Source organism: Phaseolus vulgaris, chromosome 5 (genome assembly GCF_051622355.1).
Source record: "Phaseolus vulgaris cultivar YP4 chromosome 5, ASM5162235v1, whole genome shotgun sequence".
NCBI lineage: Eukaryota > Viridiplantae > Streptophyta > Magnoliopsida > Fabales > Fabaceae > Phaseolus > Phaseolus vulgaris.
In genome coordinates, this window is record NC_143502.1 from 648,072 (window position 1) to 671,280 (window position 23,209).

The 23,209-nt window shown below is 32.1% G+C and overlaps 2 protein-coding genes across 2 annotated transcripts; one reads left to right on the forward strand and one right to left on the reverse strand.

The window, feature by feature from the left end:
* Positions 1-1,825: 1,825 nt before the first annotated feature.
* Positions 1,826-5,069, reverse strand: LOC137834618 (immune-associated nucleotide-binding protein 9). The gene is made up of 6 exons (XM_068642696.2): positions 5,018-5,069; positions 4,589-4,813; positions 3,775-4,043; positions 2,555-2,719; positions 2,369-2,464; positions 1,826-2,155 (listed from the first exon to the last, which is right to left on the reverse strand). Exons 2-6 carry the CDS (start codon positions 4,791-4,793, stop codon positions 1,976-1,978), a joined length of 915 nt encoding a protein of 304 aa, XP_068498797.1. The 5' UTR covers positions 4,794-4,813; positions 5,018-5,069; the 3' UTR covers positions 1,826-1,975.
* A 2,650-nt stretch (positions 5,070-7,719) lies between these two features.
* LOC137834619 (COP9 signalosome complex subunit 6a) lies at positions 7,720-15,100 on the forward strand. Its single transcript, XM_068642697.2, has 9 exons — positions 7,720-8,265; positions 8,772-8,860; positions 9,714-9,807; positions 11,552-11,613; positions 11,723-11,801; positions 12,373-12,465; positions 13,313-13,413; positions 13,861-13,916; positions 14,556-15,100. The coding sequence occupies exons 1-9, from the start codon at positions 7,959-7,961 to the stop codon at positions 14,635-14,637; spliced, it is 963 nt and encodes a 320-aa protein (XP_068498798.1). The 5' UTR covers positions 7,720-7,958; the 3' UTR covers positions 14,638-15,100.
* The last annotated feature ends 8,109 nt before the right edge of the window (positions 15,101-23,209 follow it).

Sequence of the window (23,209 nt, forward strand, 5' to 3'; positions counted from 1 at the left end):
CTGCCATCAATTAGAAAACAATGATTAATTACTAAATTTTTTTTATAGATTTCTTTCAAAGAGGTTAGACAATCATTTATTTCTCTCATTTTATTAATGAAAGATTAAATTCTGACATTTTTATTTAGTCTACATGTTAAAATATTTACATATAATTTTTATTTATTTATAACTAGTTTGTAATTTTTTTTTGGATATTTTGTGAAATAAATGTGAGACGTACAAAACGGGTTTGACTAATTATAAGAGTGTTTATTATGTGATTTGTTTAATTTTTATTAAAAATACGTTTAAATAAAATATGAAAATTATATGTGAATAAGTTTGGATATATTTGAATATAAAAAAAAATTGAACCACACGAAACCATTTTATACCGTTTGGATTGGATCAGTTTTATGGTTTTATTTACACTTTTTTTTATTAGTATATGTATTTTGTTTTATCCTTTTTATACTTAAATATCATGATTAATAATTTTATTATCATCTTCATAATAATTAAATATTTGTTTTCTTTTAACATTTTTTTACGTATTGTAGTTTTTTCTTTCTTTTGTGCAGACAATTATACAATAATGCATGAAAATAAATAAAAACACATAAACTTAAAAATCAATCATTCTATATTGTTTTCTTCCAATGATCTTTTACTTTTGCTTTAACACATTTCAAAGGTTAATAAGGTAACTATCACATCACCATAACAATTATTCTTTCACATAATTTAATTTATATGTTAAAGCATATTTTGTTACTCCTTTATCATATATTAATAGGCAAGAACCAAAGTTAGTAATATTAATTTTTCTTCTTGTATAAACATCTTTTATAAAAGTGAAAAAAATAAATGATATAAAAATATTTAAATAATTAATTTTAGTTCGATTTAGTTTGTGTTAATTATGAAATGTCAAACCATAAACCGATTGAATCATTCAATTTTGAAAAATAAATTCAAATTCATCCAAAAAATGTCACTCTTAATTGATTACCAATGTTTTAGATTGATTTTTTTATATTTGAGTGAAAAATAAAAGAAGTGAAGCTTTTAACATTATTATTTCTCACTTCATTTTCTCCTAAAAATAAGGTGTTTTTCTTCTCATTTATTTAGGTGAGTAGCTTTATTCTACACTTTTCTTTGTTTTTTTTTAAATAGGGAAGACAATTTACTAAGATAATAGTTAATACATTTCAAAATAATAGAATGAATATATCTTAATTTTATGGAATAACTTGTATTCCTGCATTCTAGATTAAAAGAGTCATAAAAAATGGAAATAAACATTTAATCAACATCCTAAAAATTTAAAATATAAATATAATATAGAATTACATTACCTGAAAAAAAAAATACTAAAACTACTAGGAGTTTTGGATGTCTTAGGAAAGGTTTTAAGATGTTTGCTAATAAGAAATTAGAGACCTTGTTTTGTTGGGATCTTCATCTATAGGTGTTGTTTTGATTCTTTTATTTGCTTCATAGTTTCTTTTTAGGGTTCTTTCTTAAAAGGTGTTAAAAACATATGTTCTGATTGGTCTAAATTTGTAATTTTTTTCTTATGTATGAGCTTTGCCCTAATTTCCTATATTTGTTTGTTCTCTTTTTAATAATATTTTTTCATGTAATTTCAGAACGCCTAACATGAGACTTTATTAAAAAAAGAAAAAAAATTGAAGTTATAGAAAAAACCGTATAATTCAATCATATAATTATAAATATAGTTTTGTTTTATGATATTCTCCATGTGATGACAAATGATCGTTTAAATCTGGAATATCAATCTAACCGATATGTCAAATTTTATCGTGATGGAGTAACATAAATTTTAAATAATAAATCATATAATTCAAATATAGTTTAGTTACATAAGAAATTCTTGAAAGAGTATGAGGTGATATATATGCATAAACATAAACACTCACAATCATAAACATAAAGATAGAATACAAATATTTTGAAGGTATTTCAATCAGAGAATGGCACATGAACTACTATTTGCCTTTTGAAGATCCATTTTGAGCCTTTGAATTTCTTGTTTTGATGAATTTTGGAATGATTCATACTTTTTCTCAGCATTAACCCTAGCAGCCCTCTCTTCTTCAAACATAATCTTAAGCTTCCCCAATTCTTCCTCCAACTTTGATTGAATCTATACATTAAAATAAAAATTGTTATTTGAAAACTATAAGAATTATTACAATTAAGAAAACAATAATAAGTTTAATATTCAATAGGTAAATTGAAATCAAAACAATATCTTTTTACAAATTATTGTTTTTTGAGGTGTCAGTCTAACTGAGATGTCAAGTTGTATAATGATGTAAAAAATAAAACCTTTTATAAAAAAAAATATATCTTTTACCATAGCCGTCATTCGTTTAAGCTCATTTTCATATCTTCTTTGTAAGCGTCTTTTAATTCTCAATGTTTCTGCTTTTTCAGTTGCTGTTGCTCTCTCCTACAACATCAAATCATGAACTCATAACTCATTCACATTATAAAAATCTTAATATTTCGTAAATATTTTCAACATTTATAAACATTTCACCTTCAATCTTTTGAACAACTCATTTGTAAATGGTTGCCCACCATTTTGCTCAATAGTTGAGTCCACAAGATTGAGAAGTTGTTGATTTTGTTCCAATCTCTTATTTTCTTCAGTGATTCTATTGTTGAAAAGTAGTTTACGATTGCCACATAAACTCAGTATAACCTACAATGATGTTCAACCTTAATCATGATTTAACAAAATATACAGTACAAGAAAATCCTTAAATAACAATCGAATTTAGAGACAAAAAATAATTAGTCATTATATTAACTAAATTATATATTATTTTAGAAACTAAAAAAATTATTGGTATCTAAAATGATTTCTATTATTAATAAAAAATTATAAAATAAATTCTCAATTGATATCTAAAATAACTAACAAGGTTTTAACTATTAATATTTTAGATTATAAATTAGTTTCTAAAAGACTAATTTAAAATATAAAGTAATTAGTAACTAAAACCTTGGTAGTAGATGGTTAGATATCAATTTATAAGTTATTTTATAATTTTTTATTAATAATAAAAGTCAATTTAGATACCAATAGTTCTTTAGTCTCTAAATAGTTTATAATTTAGTTAATACAATAACTATTTATTTTAGTCTCTAAAATTAATTTTTATTTAACGATTTTCTTATAGTAGTAATAGTTAATTGTGGATTTAGAATAAAGAAATTCTCTATACTCCAACATATTAAATAAATTGTATTATAAAGGTATTTTTGTTTCAATAAGATACAATATTATGTGTTCATCTAAATATAATAATTATAAAGTTTAACAAATAAATTCTATATTAATCTATAGTTATTTTAAGGATGACGTTTGTTTTTTTTTTCAACATGATCTACTATATAAATTTTACTATAAGTCATATATTATATTAAAAAAACAATAAAAATTTATGTGTAATGAATATATCATTTAATCATGCTATTAAATATGGTTATCTATTATATTTGACGAGTAGATAACATTTATGTTATTATAGTCAAATTCTATATATTTAACAAATATATATAAATATAAATATATAGAGATGAAATCATTCTTATTAGTAATTTTTCTTGGAGACTAAAATTAGGAGTAAATAAAAGGTTAGATTATATATATTACTTTTACTTATAGTTTTTTTTTTACCATGAGAGTTTTGCAATTGTGAATAATAAGAATGAAATCGGTATATATTGATCAAATCAATTATGTTAAGAAACCTGAAGAGCTTGTGGACAGTCGAGACTCAAGTAATCATCAAGTGTTTTTCCATCAGCTTCTAGGTCATCTCCTCCCGTGAAGATCACAAGCATGTATTCAACAATTTTGGGTCCAAATAAAGCTTGTAAGGTAAGAAAAGTAGCTTGTTCTTCTTCAGAAAAACGACTTCTAGTGGTGAACACCAAAATGATAGCATGAATTCCATCTTTAGCCATATCAATACATTTGACTATTTCCTTTCCAACATCATTAGTTCCATCAAACAGTCCTAAAAATTTGTTTAGTTTTAGATTCATAATCCAATATATTTTTGTTCCCCCAAATATAATTGTTCCTTATTTTAATCCCAATAATTATTTTTCTACTTTTGATCTTCACAATACAAATGCAAAATACAAATTATTTGTTTTTCTACTAATGTTCTTCATGTTTTTTTTTTCACAATACAAATAGAAATTACTATATTTTTTTTAATGTTACATACACATATGGACTTAAATAAAAATATATTTACAAATATTAAAAATAAATTTCTCTTCTAGTACATAAAAAAAGGTTACTAATTTGTAAAGATAAAAAAAAATATTTTTGCTAATGGAATGTTAAAACAAAGACAAGAACATGTAATAACAAATTTTGAAAAGGAGTATAAAAACATGAGAGCTAAACACATAAATCATTAGAAGAAAAAAACTTGATATGTATTTAAATTTTAAGTTTCTATATGATAAAATTTGAAGCATCAAAGATATAAATTTAATTTAAATAAAATATATAATTATATACAAGTGACAAAGTCATATTATTCTTTACCTGGGGTATCAATAACATTAATAACTTGTCCACTTATAGTAGTTGTTCTCATACAAGAGACCTGTGTTACACCAGAGGCACCTGCACTTGACTTGAACACTCTCTCTCCAATAATAGTATTACCGGTTGCACTTTTTCCATTACCAGTACGTCCAACTAAAGCTATTGTCTTTTGTTGCATGTTAGATAACACAGATCTTCTCATTATATTAAATTTAGGTTACACTGCATGAAAAAATATTATAGTATAAGAAATATAAATCAAAATAAATATGAATTATATTATCAACAAATAAAGTGAAACATTTAAATAAAGTGACACATTTAAATAATAAGACATATGTTTGAAAATATGAATTGGGATCTCAAATCAACAATTAGTTTTCATAAGGTAATAAACTCTTAACAAAAGAAATAATGGTGACTTGCCTTTACAAATGTGTTTCAAATGTTGTTTCCACTTTCAATGATGTGATGACTTGAATTTTCTAACTTTGAGGTGGTTTTATATTTGCACTAGAAACAAACTTCACTTAGAAAACATGTTAAAAAAAAGGCAAGCATCTCATAAAGTAAAAACAAAGGGTGTTTGAGGATAACAAGAAAATAATATACCAAAACTTAAAAAACAAGAAAAAAATGAGATGAAGATATCCCTTGATAAAATAAAATAAAAACATGGAATCAACAAAATGAAAGTTTCCAAATTTTGCAAATTAAATTCACATATATTATTTTAGTAGTTACATTACACAATCATTAATAATGTGATCACATAAATATAAAGAACAATCATAAGTGGTATCAAATTACTAACATAGGTGAAATGTTAAAATTGTATTATTCTAATATATTTTCTCATATTTTAGAAATCCTATTTGGTCATTTACCCTTTTAAATTATATATTTATTAACAATTCTAGGAGATATTACTAATTAAAATATGGGATTATTTATTGATTTTAGTCGTGCACTATTAATTAAAAAATTGATTCAAAAGCAATAAAGGAATAATTTTATAACATCCAAAGTTAAGAAAGATAAAATTTAATAACTACAAAGAAAGATGGTTAGATTAAGAATAAAGTAAAAACTTAAGAGAAGATTAGGATAAGTTGAAATGACATTGAGAGAAAAGAATATTCTTACTTGTAAATAAAATAAAATATTATTAGTAACATGAACATGAAATGGGAAAAACCTATACAAATCTAAGTTAAAGAGTATTTTTTTTTTAATGTAGACTTAAATAAATGGGAACATAGTTATATGATATAGTAAAATTTAATCATCACTAGAGAATATTATTTTAGGATAGTGATGAATATATGTGAACATTTCTCATGAAAGTTAAAGCTATAATTAATAGAAAGATTTGATATTTATGACTCTCCAATGAAGATTTTATAAGAAATTGATTTATTTATCTTTTAAGATTTAAGATTGAAGATGAAACTCATTGATACTTGTAACATCATCACTTTTAAATAACAAGATTATTTATTTAATATATCTTTATTTTAAATATAAATTTTATAAAATCTTACATTTTAATTTGTATTGTTAAATTCATACTTTAAAAGTAAATTTAGTTAAAATAAAATTCTTTCCTTCAATTATATTTTTGGGTGTACACCTAAAAAAGTAAAGTTGAATATAAAACATTGTAGGTGTAGTTACACCATTCCAAGAAATTATTAAATAAAAATAAATTTTAAACACAAAACTAAGTAATTGTTATATTGATTAAATTAAACACTATTTTAGAGATTAAATAATTATTGGTATCTAAATTAATTTTTATTATTAATGGATAGTTTATAGATTTATATCTAATTAATTACCAAACTTTATGTGATTATGTTTGGAGTGTGCAAAAAATACGGTCTTTCAGATTCGTAAGGATTAACCTTGTCATATGAAATGATTTGAAATATTAAGATTTTTATACACGTAATCGTGTGAGTTAATGTACGAATCTTTTGGAAGTGGAGTCAAATGTCTGAGTATGTGAGTTAGTACAAGTTTAACACGAGTAATATGAATGATGAATTATGATATACACACTTAATGGTTTTGTGAGAATGTATGAGAGTTGATGAGTTTATGTTTGTTAATTGAAATTTTATAGATTTTTTTATAACTAGCTTAACTTTTTATTTGTTGTGATTTGTTTTTTCTTTATCTGTGATGATGATGTATTTTACACGAGAGTATACAAGACTGCAGGTAAGGGAGTTTCCAAGTTAAATTAGATATTTTGTTTTATTATTTCTTTTGATATTTGTGAATATTAAATTCTATAAGAAGAATGATATATTTATGAAATACTTTAGATAATATATAAACATATATAAATATCTATGTTAATAATTCATGTATATTATATGATTAGATGCGGATAAAATAGGAATGTTATGTTACAATCTATATATGTATAAATTAATTGTATTTTTTTATATACTTAACTTAAAGCAGTTATATAAAAATGGGTTGTAAAAATTAAAAAGTGTTGAAAGATTAATCAACACATTAACATATTAAATTAAGAAAAAATAGTCTGATTTTTCTATGAAAAAATAATTACAAATTATATTAGAAAAATAATTACAAATTAGATTACTTTATTATATTTAATATGATAAAATTAGGTTGATTCTACCTAAACCATATAAATTCAAATTAACACTCAACATATTGAGGTAAAATGTCTATTTTATCTTTATTGATTTAAAATCTATTGTCTTCTGGATATTCATATCCGTAAGTCAAATCACAAAATTTCGGATATACAAGTTCAAAACTAATATGTTACTTATCGGACAACACAAATAATCTTCTAGATGCAAAGATCTGTAAGCAAACATAAATGAGTTATGGATCTCGATCCTCAACACTATTTACAACACACCATTCCAGATATAAAAATTCAGAACTCAACTGATTTGCGAATATGACCATCCAAAAGTTTAACTGAAATACGAAAATTACCTTTCGAATATCGAAATCTAAAATATATAACAATCACTTCGTGATTTCTATATCCACAAGTAAAAATGAAAAGAAGGACAATGTTGAATTTGAAATGGACAATGTTGAATTTTAAATTGTGTTGTGTGTATCTCTTAAATGAAATGGTAGAGAGAGAAATGGCCTAAAATTATGTGTCTAAAGTTAGAACTCAAAGTTTCTTAATAACTTCACCAATTTTGCATTAAACATCTACACAGAAGCAGAGCAGAGAAAGAAGAAAGAAGAAGAGTGTTCCTAACAACTTTTCTCTTCCTTTTCCACGTTATTCTCAAGTTCCAACGAACCCTAACCAACTCCGATTCCAGCTATAAACCCTAAACCCCCAAATTCCTTGCTCATGGCTTCGTCTTCGAGTAGCGGATTGACGTTCAAGCTGCATCCTCTCGTAATCGTCAACATCTCCGACCATTACACGAGGGTCAAGTCTCAGATGAACCCAACCCTCGCACCACCGCACGCCAACAACGCCGCCGCACCCAACGGCGGCGACGGCGTCGTTTCGTCACTCCCTCCCCGGGTCTATGGATGCGTCATAGGAGTGCAGAAGGGCCGCACCGTCGAGATCTTCAACAGCTTCGAACTCCTCTACGATCCTTCCACTCATTCCCTCGATCGCCCCTTCCTCGAGAAGAAGCAAGAACTCTGTTTAGTATTCCTTTCTCTCTCTCTCTCTCGAATGTTTTAATTTGAGGCTGAGTTTAGCTCAGTATTTTCTTAATGGTTCGCGGCGTCAACATTTTTTATTCTGTTATCGATCGCAATTGTGGTGACATTTGTTCACAATTTCATTCTACATAAGGATTTCAATGAAATCATGATCGCAGTTTAAAACCTTGACCTAACATTGGCGTTGTGTGGTTTGTAAATTTTGGCGTGGGGTTAATTTGTCAGCTTGGTTTTTGACAATGAGCTGGGTCTATTTGGAGCAACTTCTCTGTAAGCCTCTGATGGTAAAGAAAATAAGAAGGAAAAATGAAACGAGCTTCTCCTAGTTAAAATTAGCTAATTTGTAGAAACTTTCTTAGGTACGAAGAAGTTTATCCTGACAGATCTCATAATTTTATTTTCTCTCTCTCAAATTTGTGTTTTATTTATTTTTTAATTTTGGATATGTTGATTTTATTGGAAGCTTTTTGTTTTTTTTTTCCAGATAAGAAGGTGTTCCCACACTTCTACATACTAGGATGGTATTCGACTGGGAGTGATGCGGAGGAGTCAGACATGCATATTCACAAAGCTGTAAGTTTTTGTTATTTCAATTGGTCTCAATTTGAGCATTCCTGTGATTGATTGGTTGGTTTGGGTTCACGAGGAAAATTTAGTTGTTGTGATAGTGTTTGGGAGAAGTTCAATGCCCAATGAAGAGGAATACATGCTTCTTGAATATGGTTTTATTGGATATATGTTTTGAATTAGGATATGATAAATTGAAATTCAGTTAGAGAATAATGCTAGATTATGATTGGGCTTAGAGTGAAGCAAATGGTTGTTCATTCTGGTTAAAAGGGTTGTCACCAAATGTTGGCCTTTTGCATCCCCTTTCTCCTTCCCTCATCATGGAGGGACTCAATTCAACAGTGAGCTCTTCCTCCTTCACTGTGGAGCTCCTCTCTTCTCAACTCTAGCTCAGTTGCATGGTTTATTCTTTCTTCAAGACCCTTGTCTACATACTACTGGGAACACTCCCATCTCAACCTTTTTGCATTTTGATCTCAGGATTTTGTCTTAGCAAAGTCTTTGTGCTGAACATTCTCCTCACTTTTTACAATTGCAGCTTTTACTATTATTTCCTTCAATGTTTTCTAGTGTCATTGCCATGCTCTATGTTCTTTTGTAAAACCTTACTGCACTATTATTACGAAGTGTCATCGCTATGCTGAACATGAATATAGTTTCCTTTTATGCTATATTGTAGCTTCTATTGTGTACAGGTTAATGATGACATATCCCAGATTTCGATTTTGATTTACATTATTTACATTGTTGTTCCTTTGTTTATTTGAAATTCTCTTCCAGTCATTATTCAGACAGTGAATACATTGAAATTCAAGTTGCTGTAGTTTCTGATTATTATGAACCTCTGCTGTAACAGCTGATGGATATCAATGAAAGTCCAGTTTATGTTCTTCTCAATCCTTCTATCAATCACTCTCAGAAGGATCTCCCAGTCAGTATTTATGAAAGTGGTACATTATCTATGTGATTTTTTCAACCACAGTTGCCAAAATGAAAAAATAAAAATTAACTAGGAAAGATCTTTAGTTACTTTACTTGTACTGTATTTTCATTCTTTTAGTTTTTGCAATGATTCTTTTAATATGAGAATAAATTTTATTGGGGAAAGAAATAGAAATATAGAAGGTTGGAGGATAACAAATCCTCAACAAGGGTTATACATACGGAAAAACCAGAGCCAGTGAAGTATGTTTAACATAGACCATGTGATGAACAGTGAACACCAAATCATTCTAATTCAGAGGTGAGAAGCACTTTTCATGATTATGGCATTGCTTTGGAACAGGAAAAGTCATAGAATCTCTTACATGGCACATTACCACAAGATTTTACTTCCTAACCCTTGAAAGCAAACTTGTGAGAACTAATCCAGTGAACTAGACTAAGTGACTAACCCACTGCTCAACAAGATGCTATTTTCTTTTGAAGGAATTGCACAGCTGTGCAATTTAGCCATGAATGAGGCACAGTGTCAGGTATGGATGAATACATCTAGCTGGTCCTTGAGTAAAAGGTGAGGGTTGTATTAGGTAGTCTACAAACAACTAAAAACATTGTTGAATATATTTGTATGGATCAATTAGGTGATACTGTTAATGGTAGGTTATTACGCCGAAGAAACACCCTTATTATGTTGTGCACATTGTCATGGGCATCTAAGTGTGGTGAAAAATAAGCAAGGGTCCTGCTTTTTCACGAGAAAGTGAGGGCAATGGAGTTAGTTGATGCGAGCAGGATTTGTTTTGGACTGTGTAATGTAGTTACACTTGTGGGTATATGTCAATGGAAACAGTAGCCACTATGATTAAGTGGATGGATTCTGTGTTCACAAGAAATCAAGGGGATATAAGAGAAAACGATAAGGAACTAAACACCCCTGGATTTAATTTGGGGTACACTGGAAAAATTAAATCAAGAAATGGGGTGGGTATAATTGTAGAAAATTATTTGAGGAGTTATTTTATTTTGTGGATATGAAAAAGTTAGGAAATTGGATCATAGTTCTGAAGCTTGTAGAGGAAGGGGAGACCTTTGATAGGATGAGTACTACTATACACCCCAGGTATGATTTAGAGGAGAATAGCAAAATAAATTTTTGGGAGGATTTAAATGCTGTAATTCAGGGAATACCATTAGGAGAATTAGATTTACCTAGGTGAGGATCTAAATTGTCATGTAGGGAGCACACCTAGTCGATAATAGGGTTCACATGGGGTTATGATCTAGTAGAAGCAAATGTAGAAGGTAAATCTATCCTAGATTTTTTTATCAGCGTATCATTACAACAGCCTACACTTCATTTGGGAAGAGGAAAGAGTATCTTATTGCCTACAAAAGTTGGGTAACGTGCTCTCAAATTGTAAATTTTCAGAATAAAAAAGAAACCTTTGCTTGTATTATAATGTCATACCTGGGGAGATGATAACTACCCAATACAGAGCCTTGGTCATGGAGTAAGAGATGTGAAGAAATTCTTATTGATCCATATTAGGAGAGTAGTAGGCTAATTTGACAAATTCTTATTTTTTCATTTGAACTTTTCTGCTTTCTATTCTTTCTAATGAAGGATTATGTTTTTGTTTTATTGGTATATATATGTTCGATTCTTTGTTGTCATATTGCCTGGCTGCTTATTGTACTGAGGAAATTAATTGTGTTACTGCTGGTGCTTGTAATTACAATTTGCAACTACAGAACTGCATGTCATAGATGGGATTCCACAGCTTATCTTTGTTCTCTCAAGCTATACTATCGAGGTTGGTTTTATGACTTCTGTTATACCCTCTTTCACATCTTAAATCACTGTTCCTCATCTGATTGATTGACTTGGATTTCCTTCGCTCTCTCCCTCTTGCTTTGTTGAAGACTGTTGAAGCAGAACGGATATCAGTTGATCATGTTGCTCATCTTAAGCCATCTGATGGTGGTTCAGCAGCTACACAACGTTAGTGTTTTTCTTGACTTTTATTTGCATCATGGTCGTATTATCTTCCATTAAGCCTTTGGAGTAGGGAAAAGTTTTGTTTTATTCTTATTGTTTGGCAAGTATACTTATGTTATTATATTCTTCTATAGAATTTTACATTGCTTGTCACAAGTCTGGATGAGGGGGAGAGTTGTTTTGGGCAGTTAACAGTGAACATGAAATTTGTTGAATTTATTACAACTTTGTTCAACTAAGATCAGGGAGGGTCCGAGTAAGTAAATGATATGTACCCAAGCACTTGGGGAACTCACCCTCAAAAGCTAACTTAAGGGGGCAGAACCAAACACTTAAATACTCCAGCTAGCATCCCATACTACACGATATGGGACTTGGACATACCCTTGTTCCTATCAATGAAGTACATAAATTGGAAGATGTTCACATTAAAACGAGTAGACGACGATCTAAGTTCCCTGCATTTTGGTCTTTGTGGAAGTAAACGGTGTTGATTGTCTGATCCCACCTAGTGGGATAAGCTTTGGGATTTTTTTAGTTGTATCTGATAATATATCATGTTTTCTTATTGCAGTGGCTGCTCACCTTACTGGTATACACAGTGCCATCAAAATGCTTCATAGCAGAATAAAGGTGCTACATCACTATCTTGTTGCAATGCAAAAAGGTATGAGGGTATCCTCTCTACAAAAGTAGCATTTGACAATAAGATATTCTTTGCTATTAGAAAATTTTCTAATAAAAAGAATTATTCTTTTGATCTGTCAACTTCTTAAGCTATTCAAGTTACCACATCTTTATTAATAGTGATTTAATAAGCAAATAAAAGTGAGATTATATACAGGATAATACTTGAGTATTTGGCTAATTTCTGAAGTGTATATTTTTCTATTATTGCAAAGAGGGTGACTTGCAAATAAAATCTTCGACATATATTGTAAGTTGAATCATCTTGACTAGTTAGAGACCAGATTCTGTTTGAAATTGTAATAGATTTATGATTAGGATTTAGGGGAATCACAGTAGCAGGGGAATTTTCTAGTTATCACTGCCATATATCTTATTGCACCTCTTCCTATTTTAGAAAATTAGATCCTTAGTTACAAATTATGATATACTAAATTTAGGATGGATTAGCGAATCATAAGCATTCATGAATTTGCTGAAGTTTTGAAATAAAATCTTTTACTAAGTATTTTTTGTGGAGTTTCTTTCTCAAAAGCTTCTTTTTAAATTATGAGAAATGTTGAAACATTTATTTTTTAACGAAAACAAACAACCAACTATCTTTTTAAGGTTTTCAGAAATGGTTTGTTAAAGTAAGAAATCCAGTTTTAGCTGCATGGCATTGTTTTAAGTGTTTATATTCATATTTTACAAATCACGGTTTCAAAACAGTATTAAATGTGATTATATTAGCAATATTTCCATTTCCTGCTTCAACTATAAATCAAACGTGTTCATATATTGAAACTCCAATAAATGTGATCATTAATCTTACTGTTTAAAACCAGGTGATGTTCCTTGTGAGAATTCACTATTAAGACAAGTGTCAAGTCTCCTGAGAAGATTGCCTGCTATTGAATCCGGGAAATTTCAAGATGATTTCTTAATGGTATGTTCATTCTGTTGGACTTCGTGGCATGCTTGTTGGTGTGTTAAAATTAGCCTTTGCGTGTAATGGGCAAGGAGGGTCAAGAAACTTGGTTCCTCTTGTTCTTGGGAATTATTTGAGCAACCATCATGAACTGTGATGGGTCACCTTTCTTTAAGCTAGAGGGGAGGCTTATGGCTTCCTAAATTCTAATGACAGAACAGATATAACAAGTGAAAGCTATGTGGGTGCAGATATTTGTATTAATTAAGTACCCTAGTGGTCCTCCATTACCTAGGTTAGCAGTATGATTAGTATATAGAGGACTTAAATATTCTTAACCCATTACGACGTCCTAGCTTTCATATTTCTGCAATTAGACGTCTTAGCATTGTTGTGAGCTTAATATTGAAGTTGGAATATAAATGCCTATGTAAACTTTTGCTTACAATATTTTTCCCCTTGTAGGAGTACAATGATACCTTATTGATTAGTTACTTGGCAATGCTTACCAACTGCTCAAGGTAAGACCTGTACTTTGTCTTTCTGTTTTTCAGGTTTTGTAATTTTAATTTTTCTCCTCTTTTATAAAAAAAAAACTCCCTAGTTTTTGTTTTAGCCAAACTTCCTTGAGGATCGGTGTGGTGGGACAATTTTTTGTAGTTATCCAATGAAGCAATGGTTAGAAACACCATTACCAAATTGATAAGTTTTGCTTTCATTTTACTCTGCTTGCCATTCCTATACCAGTGCAATTCACAATGAGAGACAGAAGCTTTTTTCTGTTATTAGAGGTGCATTCTATGGGACGAAGTTTGAGTCATTTTAGTTGGGTCTTAAGTTTATATAAATATATATATATATATATATATATATATAAATTGATTCTATTATGAAATTATGCTCGATCTTTTACTGTAGAATCATGAAGCTCCCCCTTTTAGTCTAACGATCTTAAATACTTTCTTCACTTTTTGCTTTATGAAATTGTTGAGTGGTGGGTTGGGACTCCATCGGATTGTCATATTATCCCAATGCATTCCAACATGTATAAATATATATTTTTCCAGAAAAGAAATGTGTACACTGTTTCAGTTCTAAAGTGTGTAACCTTGAATGCACAATGGTATTAACAAATGTGTTTTTTTTTTGTCTTGGTGTAGTGGAATGAATGAGCTGGTGGACAAATTTAATACCGCGTATGATAGGCATACCAGAAGGGGTGGACGAACTGCTTTTATGTGAGAGCTGCTTGGTTGCTCATTTCTGGTGGACATCCTCACCACTTTTCCAACTTTGTAGGCTTAGATTTTCTTTTTTCACCTCTTTTTGCTGGTTAGGCACAGGTTATTGAAGCTTAGTATTGCTTTGATTTAAGAAAATAGGGTGGAATGAAAACAATGGAAAGTCACCATATGATTGCCCCCTCCAACTAAAATGGAAAAAACAGTATTTATTTTGGCATTTTTCTATAACAAGTTTGCGATGTAGAGGGGGACAAAAGAGTTATAGGACAATATGTGATTTTTTTACTGTGATTCTTTGTATCCTTCATTTTCAGACCAAATTCTTTTGCACTGCTTTTGAAGGAGTATAACTCAAGAGGAACCTATGGTGGAAGAATTACAGTCGCAGCATTGAGTCAATCTGTAGTTATTTCACTTTTATACTTGTTAAATATGAAGTCTTTGTTGTGGGAATTTCTTCACATTGGTGTGCAAATCTAGATGGTTTTAAAAATTCCTAGTAAAAACATTTATTTCACAATTTTCTTTTACATTTTTCTCACTTCTCTGGGCATATAAGCAGTCAAATACAAGTGTATAAAAATGAAGTCAAATATATATTTTAGTGTGGATAACTTAATTCAACTAATTATATATGGATTTACATTGCACATTTTATTATATATATATAAATATATATATATATATATATGAAATGAATTAAATTATATCGATATAAATATTAGAAAATGTTACCGTTAATAATTATATAAAATAATAAATTTTGTTTATCTGAAATTTATATTATTTATGTTAAATTTTGTTAAAATTACATAAATAATTTAAAATAATTAAAATAAAATATAACTATACAATTAAATATGGTCATGGCAATTTAAAGCGTAATTTTTTTAGAAAAAATACGGTCAAATCAAAATAAAATGATACATAAGAGAATATCTTTGTAATTTTAGGTAATTTCAGATCAAATGGATGAGTATTTATCCATGAAAAAAAATCAAACAGTTTCACATACAAAAGAACATCGATAAAAAATTTATTGTCCATCTTGTGGGACGAATATGAGCTCAAATCTCAGCCAAAACTCAAGACATGGCGACGAACGTCTGGTAAAAATTTCAGACCAAAACACCCAAAGAGTAAGGTGTAGTAAGTCTCAGACCGAAAGTGAACAAATCTGGTTTTTCGAAAAAGAAACGTCCTGGTTTTTCTTCCCCGTACCTTTTTTTGTGATTCGTTTATAGACGTGCCTCCTTACTTGGGTGCAAACAACATATGAAAGTACTTGTGTGAATTTTTTCAGCGCAACATGGACGTAGAATAAAAATTGCAGAAAGTAGGACGAAATTTCACAAGTTTTGGTAGATGTTTAATAAATATATGATACAAATTCATTTTCATATAGATATATATTAATTAAATCATATTTTCCCTTTCTTTTATTTTTTCACCCTATATAGATAGACTTTTAGCTATCTATAATAGCTACTACTTTTTATCTTTACACCTATGTGAGAATTCAACTGATATAGGGTAGGATAAAAGACTTTTGATTAGCTTTTTACCTGGCCATACAATTATAGATAACTCTATCATCAAATCGTCGGGCGATAGCCTTGGTTTGTGCGAAATTTTTTGAAATATTCTTCTGAAATACTTTTTTTCCTGAAATTCCACGTAAGAATCTCCACTGAATTCGGGATAAAACGTGACAAATTTCAGGTCAAACGGATGAGTATTCACCCACGAAAAAAATCAAACAGTTTCACACACAAATGAACTTTCCTTTCAGCCCTGGCAGTGATCAATAAAAAATTTATTGCCAATCTTATGGGACGAATCTGGGCCTCAAATCTCAGCCAAAACTCAATAGACACAGTGTCGAACGTCTGGTAAAAGTTTCAGAACAAAACACCCAAGGAGTAAGGCGTAGTAAGTGCCAGACTGAGAGTTCACAAAACGGGTCTCCGAAAAGAAAACGTCATGGATTTTCTTTCCCGTATCTCCTTTTTGTTATTGTTTTATGGACGTGTCTCCTTACCTGGGTGCAAACAACATATGGAAGTACTTGTGTGAACTTTTCCAGCGCAACACGGACCCAGAATAAAAATTGCCGAAAGTAGGGTGAAATTTCACAAGTTTTGGTAGAGGATAGCCTTGGTTTGCACAAAATTTCCGAAAAATTCTCCCGAAATAGTTTTTCCTGAAATTCCACATAAGAATCTCCACTGAATTTGGGACAAAATGCGACAAATTTCAGGTCAAACAAATGAGTATTCGCCCACGAAAAAAATTAAATAGTTTCACACACAAACGAACCTTCCTTTCAGCCTTGGAAGTGATAAATAAAAATTTTATTGCCAATCTTATGGGAGGAATCTGGGCCTCAAATCTAAGCCAAAACTCAATAGACACAGTGACGAACGTCTGGTAAAAATTTCAGACCAAAACACCCAAGGAGTAAGGCGTAGTAAGTCCCAGACCGAGAGTGAACAAAACTGGTTTTCCGAAAACAAAACGTCCTGGATTTTCTTCCCCGTATCTCCTTTTTGTGATTATTTTATGGACGTGCCTACTTACCTGGGTGCAAACAACATATGGAAGTACTTGTGTGAACTTTTCCAGCACAACACGGACCCAGAATAAAAATTGCCAAAAGTAGGGCGAAATTTCACAAGTTTTGGTAGAGGATAGCCTTGGTTTGCACAAAATTTCCGAAAAATTCTTCCGAAATAGTTTTTTCCTGAAATTCCACATAAGAATCTCCACTGAATTTGGAACAAAACGCGACAAATTTTAGGTCAAAGAGATGACTATTCGCCCATGAAAAAAATCAAACAGTTTCACACACAAACGAACCTTCCTTTCAGCCCTGGCAGTGATCAATAAAAAATTTATTGCCAATCTTGTGGGACGAATCTGGGCCTCAAATCTCAGCCAAAACTCAATAGACACAGTGACAAACGTCTGGTAAAAATTTCAGACCAAAACACCGAAGGAGTAAGGCGTAGTAAGTCCCAGACCGAGAGTGAACAAAACTGGTTTTCCGAAAACAAAACGTCTTGAATTTTCTTCCTCGTATCTTCTTTTTGTGATTCTTTTATGGACGTGCCTCCTTACCTGGGTGCAAACAACATATGGAAGTACTTGTGTGAACTTTTCCAGCGCAATACGGACCCAGAATAAAAATTGCCGAAAATAGGGCGAAATTTCACAAGTTTTGGTAGAGGATAGCCTTGGTTTGCACAAAATTTCCGAAAAATTCTCCCGAAATAGTTTTTTTCCTGAAATTCCACGTAAAAATCTCCACATAATTTGAGACAAAACGCGACAAATTTCAGGTCAAACGGATTAGTATTCGCCCACGAAAAAAATCAAACAGTTTCACACACAAACGAACCTTCCTTTCAGCCGTGGCAGTGATCAATAAAAAATTTATTGCCAATCTTGTTGATCGAATCTGGGCCTCAAATCTCATCCAAAACTTAATAGACACAGCGAAGAACGTCTGGTAAAAATTTCAGACCAAAACACCAAAGGAGTATGGCGTACTAAGTCTCAGACCGAGAGTGAACAAAACTGGTTTTCCGAAAACAAAACGTCTTGGATTTTCTTCCCCGTATCTCCGTTTTGTGATTCTTTTATGGACGTGCCTCCTTACATGGGTGCAAACAACATATGGAAGTACTTGTGTGAACTTTTTTAGCGCAACACGGACCCAGAATAAAAATTGCCGAAAGTATGGCGAAATTTCACAAGTATTGGTAGAGGATAGCCTTGGTTTGCACAAAATTTCCAAAAAATTCTCCCGAAATACTTTTTTTCTTGAAATTCCACGTAAGAATCTCCACTGAATTTGGGACAATACGCGACAAATTGCAGTTCAAACGGATGAGTATTCGCCCACGAAATAAATCAAACAGTTTCATACACAAACCAACCTTCCTTTCAGCCCTGACAGTGATCAATAAAAAATTTATTGCTAATCTTGAGGATCGAATCTGGGCCTCAAATCTCAGCCAAAACTCAATAGACACAGTGACGAACGTCTGGTAAAAATTTCAAACCAAAACACCAAAGGAGTATGGCGTACTAAGTCTCAGACCGAGAGTGAACAAAACTGGTTTTCCGAAAACAAAACGTCCTGTATTTTCTTCCCCGTATCTCCTTTTTGTGATTCTTTTATGGACGTGCCTCCTTACTTGGGTGCAAACAACATATGTAAGTACTTGTGAGAACTTTTCCAGTGCAACACGGACCCAGAATAAAAATTGCCGAAAGTAGGCGAAATTTCACAAGTTTTGGTAGAGGATAGCCTTGGTTTGCACAAAATTTCCGAAAAATTCTCCCGAAATACATTTTTCCTGAAATTCCACGTAAGAATCTCCACTGAATTTGGGACAATACGCGAAAAATTGCAGTTCAAACGGATGAGTATTCGCCCAGGAAAAAATCAAACAGTTTCACATACAAACGAACCTTCCTTTCAGCCTTGGCAGTGATCAATAAAAAATTTATTGCCAATCTTCTGGGACGAATCTGGGACTCAAATCTCAGCCAAAACTCAATAGACACAGTGACGAACGTCTGGTAAAAATTTCAGACCAAAACACCCAAGGAGTAAGGTGTAGTAAGTCTCAGTCCGAGAGTGAATAAAACTGGTTTTCCGAAAACAAAACGTCGTGGATTTTCTTCCCCGTATCTCCTTTTTGTGATTCTTTTATGGACTTGCCTCCTTACCTGGGTGCAAACAACATATGGAAGTACTTGTGTGAACTTTTCCAGCACAACACGGACCTAGAATAAAAATTGCTGAAAGTAGGTCGAAATTTCACAAGTTTTGGTAAAGGATAGCCTTGGTTTGCACAAAATTTCCGAAAAATTCTCCTGAAATAGTTTTTTCCTGAAATTCCACGTAAGAATCTCCACTGAATTTGGGAAAAAACGCGATAATTTTCAGGTCAAACGGATGAGTATTCGCCTACAAAAAATATCAAATAGTTTCACACACAAACGAACCTTCATTTAAGCCTTGGCAGTGATCAATAAAAAATTTATTGCCAATCTTGTAGGACGAATCTGGACCTCAAATCTCAACCAAAACTCAATAGACACAGTGATGAACGTTTGGTAAAAATTTCAGACCAAAACACCCAAGGAGTAAGGCGTAGTAAGTCCCAAACCGAGAGTGAACAAAACTGGTTTTCCGAAAACAAAACGTCCTGGATTTTCTTCCCCGTATCTTATATTTGTGATTCTTTTATGGACGTGCCTCCTTACCTGGGTGCAAACAACATATGGAAGTACTTGTGTGAACTTTTCCAGTGCAACACGGACCCAGAATAAAAATTGTCGAAAGTAGGGCGAAATTTCACAAGTTTTGGTAGAGGATAGCCTTGGTTTGCACAAAATTTCCGAAAAATTCTCCCGAAAGAGTTTTTTTCCTGAAATTCCACCCAAGAATTTCCACTGAATTTGGGACAAAACGCGACAAATTTCAGGTCAGAAGTATGAGTATTCGCCCACGAAAAAAATCAAACAGTTTCACATACAAAAGAACATCGATAAAAAATTTATTGTCAATCTTGTGGGACGAATCTGGGCATCAAATCTCAGCCAAAACTCAACAGACACAGTAACGAACGACTGGTAAAAATTTCAGACAAAAACACCCAAGGAGTAAGGCGTAGTAAGTTCCAGACCGAGAGTGAACAAAACTGGTTTTCCGAAAACAAAACTGGTTTTCCGAAAACAAAACGTCCTGGATTTTCTTCCCCGTATCTCTTTTTTGTGATTCTTTTTTGGACGTGCCTTCTTACCTGGGTGCAAACAACATATGGAAGTACTTGTGTGAGCTTTTGCAGCGCAATACGGACCCAGAATAAAAATTGCCGAAAGTAGGGCGAAATTTCTCGAGTTTTGGTAGAGGATAGCCTTGGTTTGCACAAAATTTCTGAAAAATTCTCCCGAGATAGTTTTTTCCTGAAATTCCACGTAAGAATCTCCACTGAATTTGGGACGAAACGCGACAAATTTCAGGTCAAATGGATGAGTATTCGCCCACGAAAAAAGTCAATCAGTTCAACACACAAACGAACCTTCCTTTTAGCACTGGCAGTGATCAATAAAAAATTTATTGCCAATCTAGTGGGACGAATCTGGGCCTCAAATCTCAGTCAAAACTCAACAAACCCAGTAACGAACGGCTGGTAAAAATTCAGACCAAAACACCCAAGGAGTAAGGCGTAGTAAGTCCTAGACCGAGAGTGAACAAAACTGGTTTTCCGAAAACAAAACGTCCTGGATTTTCTTCTCCGAATCTTCTTTTTGTGATTCTTTTATGGATGTGCCTCCTTACTTGGGTGCAAACAACATATGGAAGTACTTGTGTGAACTTTTCCAGCGCAATACGGACCCAGAATAAAAATTGCCGAAAGTAGGGCGAAAATTCATAAGTTTTGGTAGAGGAGCCTTGGTTTGCACAAAATTTCCAAAAAATTATGCCGAAATAGTTTTTTCCTGAAATTCCACTTAAGAATCTCCACTGAATTTGGGACAAAACACGACAAATTTAAGGTGAAACGGATGAGTATTCACCCTCGAAAAAAATCAAACAGTTTCACACACAAACGAACCTTCCTTTAAGCCCTAACAATGATCAATAAAAAATATATTGCCAATCTAGTGGGACGAATCTGAGCCTCAAAAATCAGTCATAACTCAATAGACACAGTGACGAACGTCTGGTAAAAATTTCAGAACAAAACACCCTAGGAGTAAGGTGTAGTAAATCCCAGACCGAGAGTGAACAAAACTGGTTTTCCGAAAACAAAACGTCCTGGATTTTCTTCGCCGTATCTCCCTTTTGAGATTCTTTTATGGACGTGCCTCCTTACCTGGGTGCAAACAACATATGGAACTACTTGCGTGAACTTTTCCAGCGCAATACGGACACAGAATAAAAATTGCCGAAAGTAGGGCGAAATTTCACAAGTTTTGGTAGAGGATAGCCTTGGTTTGTCCAAAATTTCCGAAAAATTCTCCCGAAATAGTTTTTTCCTGAAATTCCACGTAGAAATATACACTGAATTTGGGACAAAACGCAACAAATTTCAGGTCAAACGGATGAGTATTCGCCCATGAAAAAATTAAACAGTTTCACACACAAACGAACCTTCCTTTCAGCCCTGACAGTGATCAATAAAAAATTTATTGCCAATCTTGTGGGACGAATCAGGACCTCAAATCTCAGCCAAAACTCAAAAGACACAGTGACGAACGTCTGGTAAAAATTTCAGACCAAAACACCCAAGGAGTAAGGCGTAGTAAGTCCCAAACCGAGAGTCAACAAAACTGGTTTTCCGAAAACAAAACATCCTGGATTTTTTCCCCGTCTCTCCTTTTTGTGATTCTTTTATTGACGTCCCTCCTTACCTGGGTGCAAACAACATATGGAAGTACTTGTGTGAATTTTATAACGCAATACGGACCCAGAATAAAAATTGCCGAAAGTAGGGCGAAATTTCACATGTTTTGGTAGAGGATAGCCTTGGTTTGCACAACATTTCCGAAAAATTCTCACGAAATAAGTTTTTTCTGAAATTCAACGTATGAATCTCCACTGAATTTGGGACAAAACGCGACAAATTTTAGGTCAAACGAATGAGTATTCGCCCACGAAAAAAATCAAACAGTTTCACACACAAACGAACCTTCCTTTCAGCCCTGACAGTGATCAATAAAAAACTTATTGCCAATCTTGTGGGACGAATCAGGACCTCAAATCTCAGCCAAAACTCAAAAGACACAGTGACGAACGTCTGGTAAAAATTTCAGACCAAAACACCCAAGGTGTAAGGCGTAGTAAGTCCTAAACCGAGAGTCAACAAAACTGGTTTTCCGAAAACAAAACATCCTGGATTTTTTCCCCGTCTCTCCTTTTTGTGATTCTTTTATGGACGTCCCTCCTTACCTGGGTGCAAACAACATATGGAAGTACTTGTGTGAACTTTTATAACGCAATACGGACCCAGAATAAAAATTGCCGAAAGTAGGGCGAAATTTCACATGTATTGGTAGATGATAGCCTTGGTTTGCACAACATTTCCGAAAAATTCTCACGAAATAAGTTTTTTCTGAAATTCAACGTATGAATCTCCACTGAATTTGGGACAAAACGCGACAAATTTTAGGTCAAACGAATGAGTATTCGCCCACGAAAAAAATCAAACAGTTTCACACACAAACGAACCTTCCTTTCAGCAATGGCAGTGATCAATAAAAAATTTATTGCCAATCTTGTGGGACGAATCTGGGCCTCAAATCTCAGCCAAAACTCAATAGACACAGTGACGAACGTCTGGTAAAAATTTCAGACCAAAACACCCAAGGAGTAAGGCGTAGTAAGTCCTAGACCGAGAGTGAACAAAACTGATTTTCCGAAAACAAAACGTCCAGGATTTTCTTCCTCGTATCTCCTTTTTGTGATTCTTATAAGGGCGTGCCTCCTTACTTGGGTGCAAACAACATATGGAAGTACTTGTGTGAACTTTTCCAGCGCAATACGGACC

Coding starts and splice junctions, on each gene's coding strand:
- LOC137834619 (XM_068642697.2), top strand. CDS start 7,959: ATGGCTTCGTCTTCGAGTAGCGGATTGACGTTCAAGCTGCATCCTCTC. Junction 11,614..11,722: donor TCTCAAGCTATACTATCGAG/GTTGGTTTTATG, acceptor GCTTTGTTGAAG/ACTGTTGAAGCAGAACGGAT. Junction 12,466..13,312: donor TCTTGTTGCAATGCAAAAAG/GTATGAGGGTAT, acceptor GTTTAAAACCAG/GTGATGTTCCTTGTGAGAAT.
- LOC137834618 (XM_068642696.2), bottom strand. CDS start 4,793: ATGAGAAGATCTGTGTTATCTAACATGCAACAAAAGACAATAGCTTTA. Junction 2,720..3,774: donor ACTGTCCACAAGCTCTTCAG/GTTTCTTAACAT, acceptor ACATCATTGTAG/GTTATACTGAGTTTATGTGG. Junction 2,465..2,554: donor AGTTGTTCAAAAGATTGAAG/GTGAAATGTTTA, acceptor TTGATGTTGTAG/GAGAGAGCAACAGCAACTGA.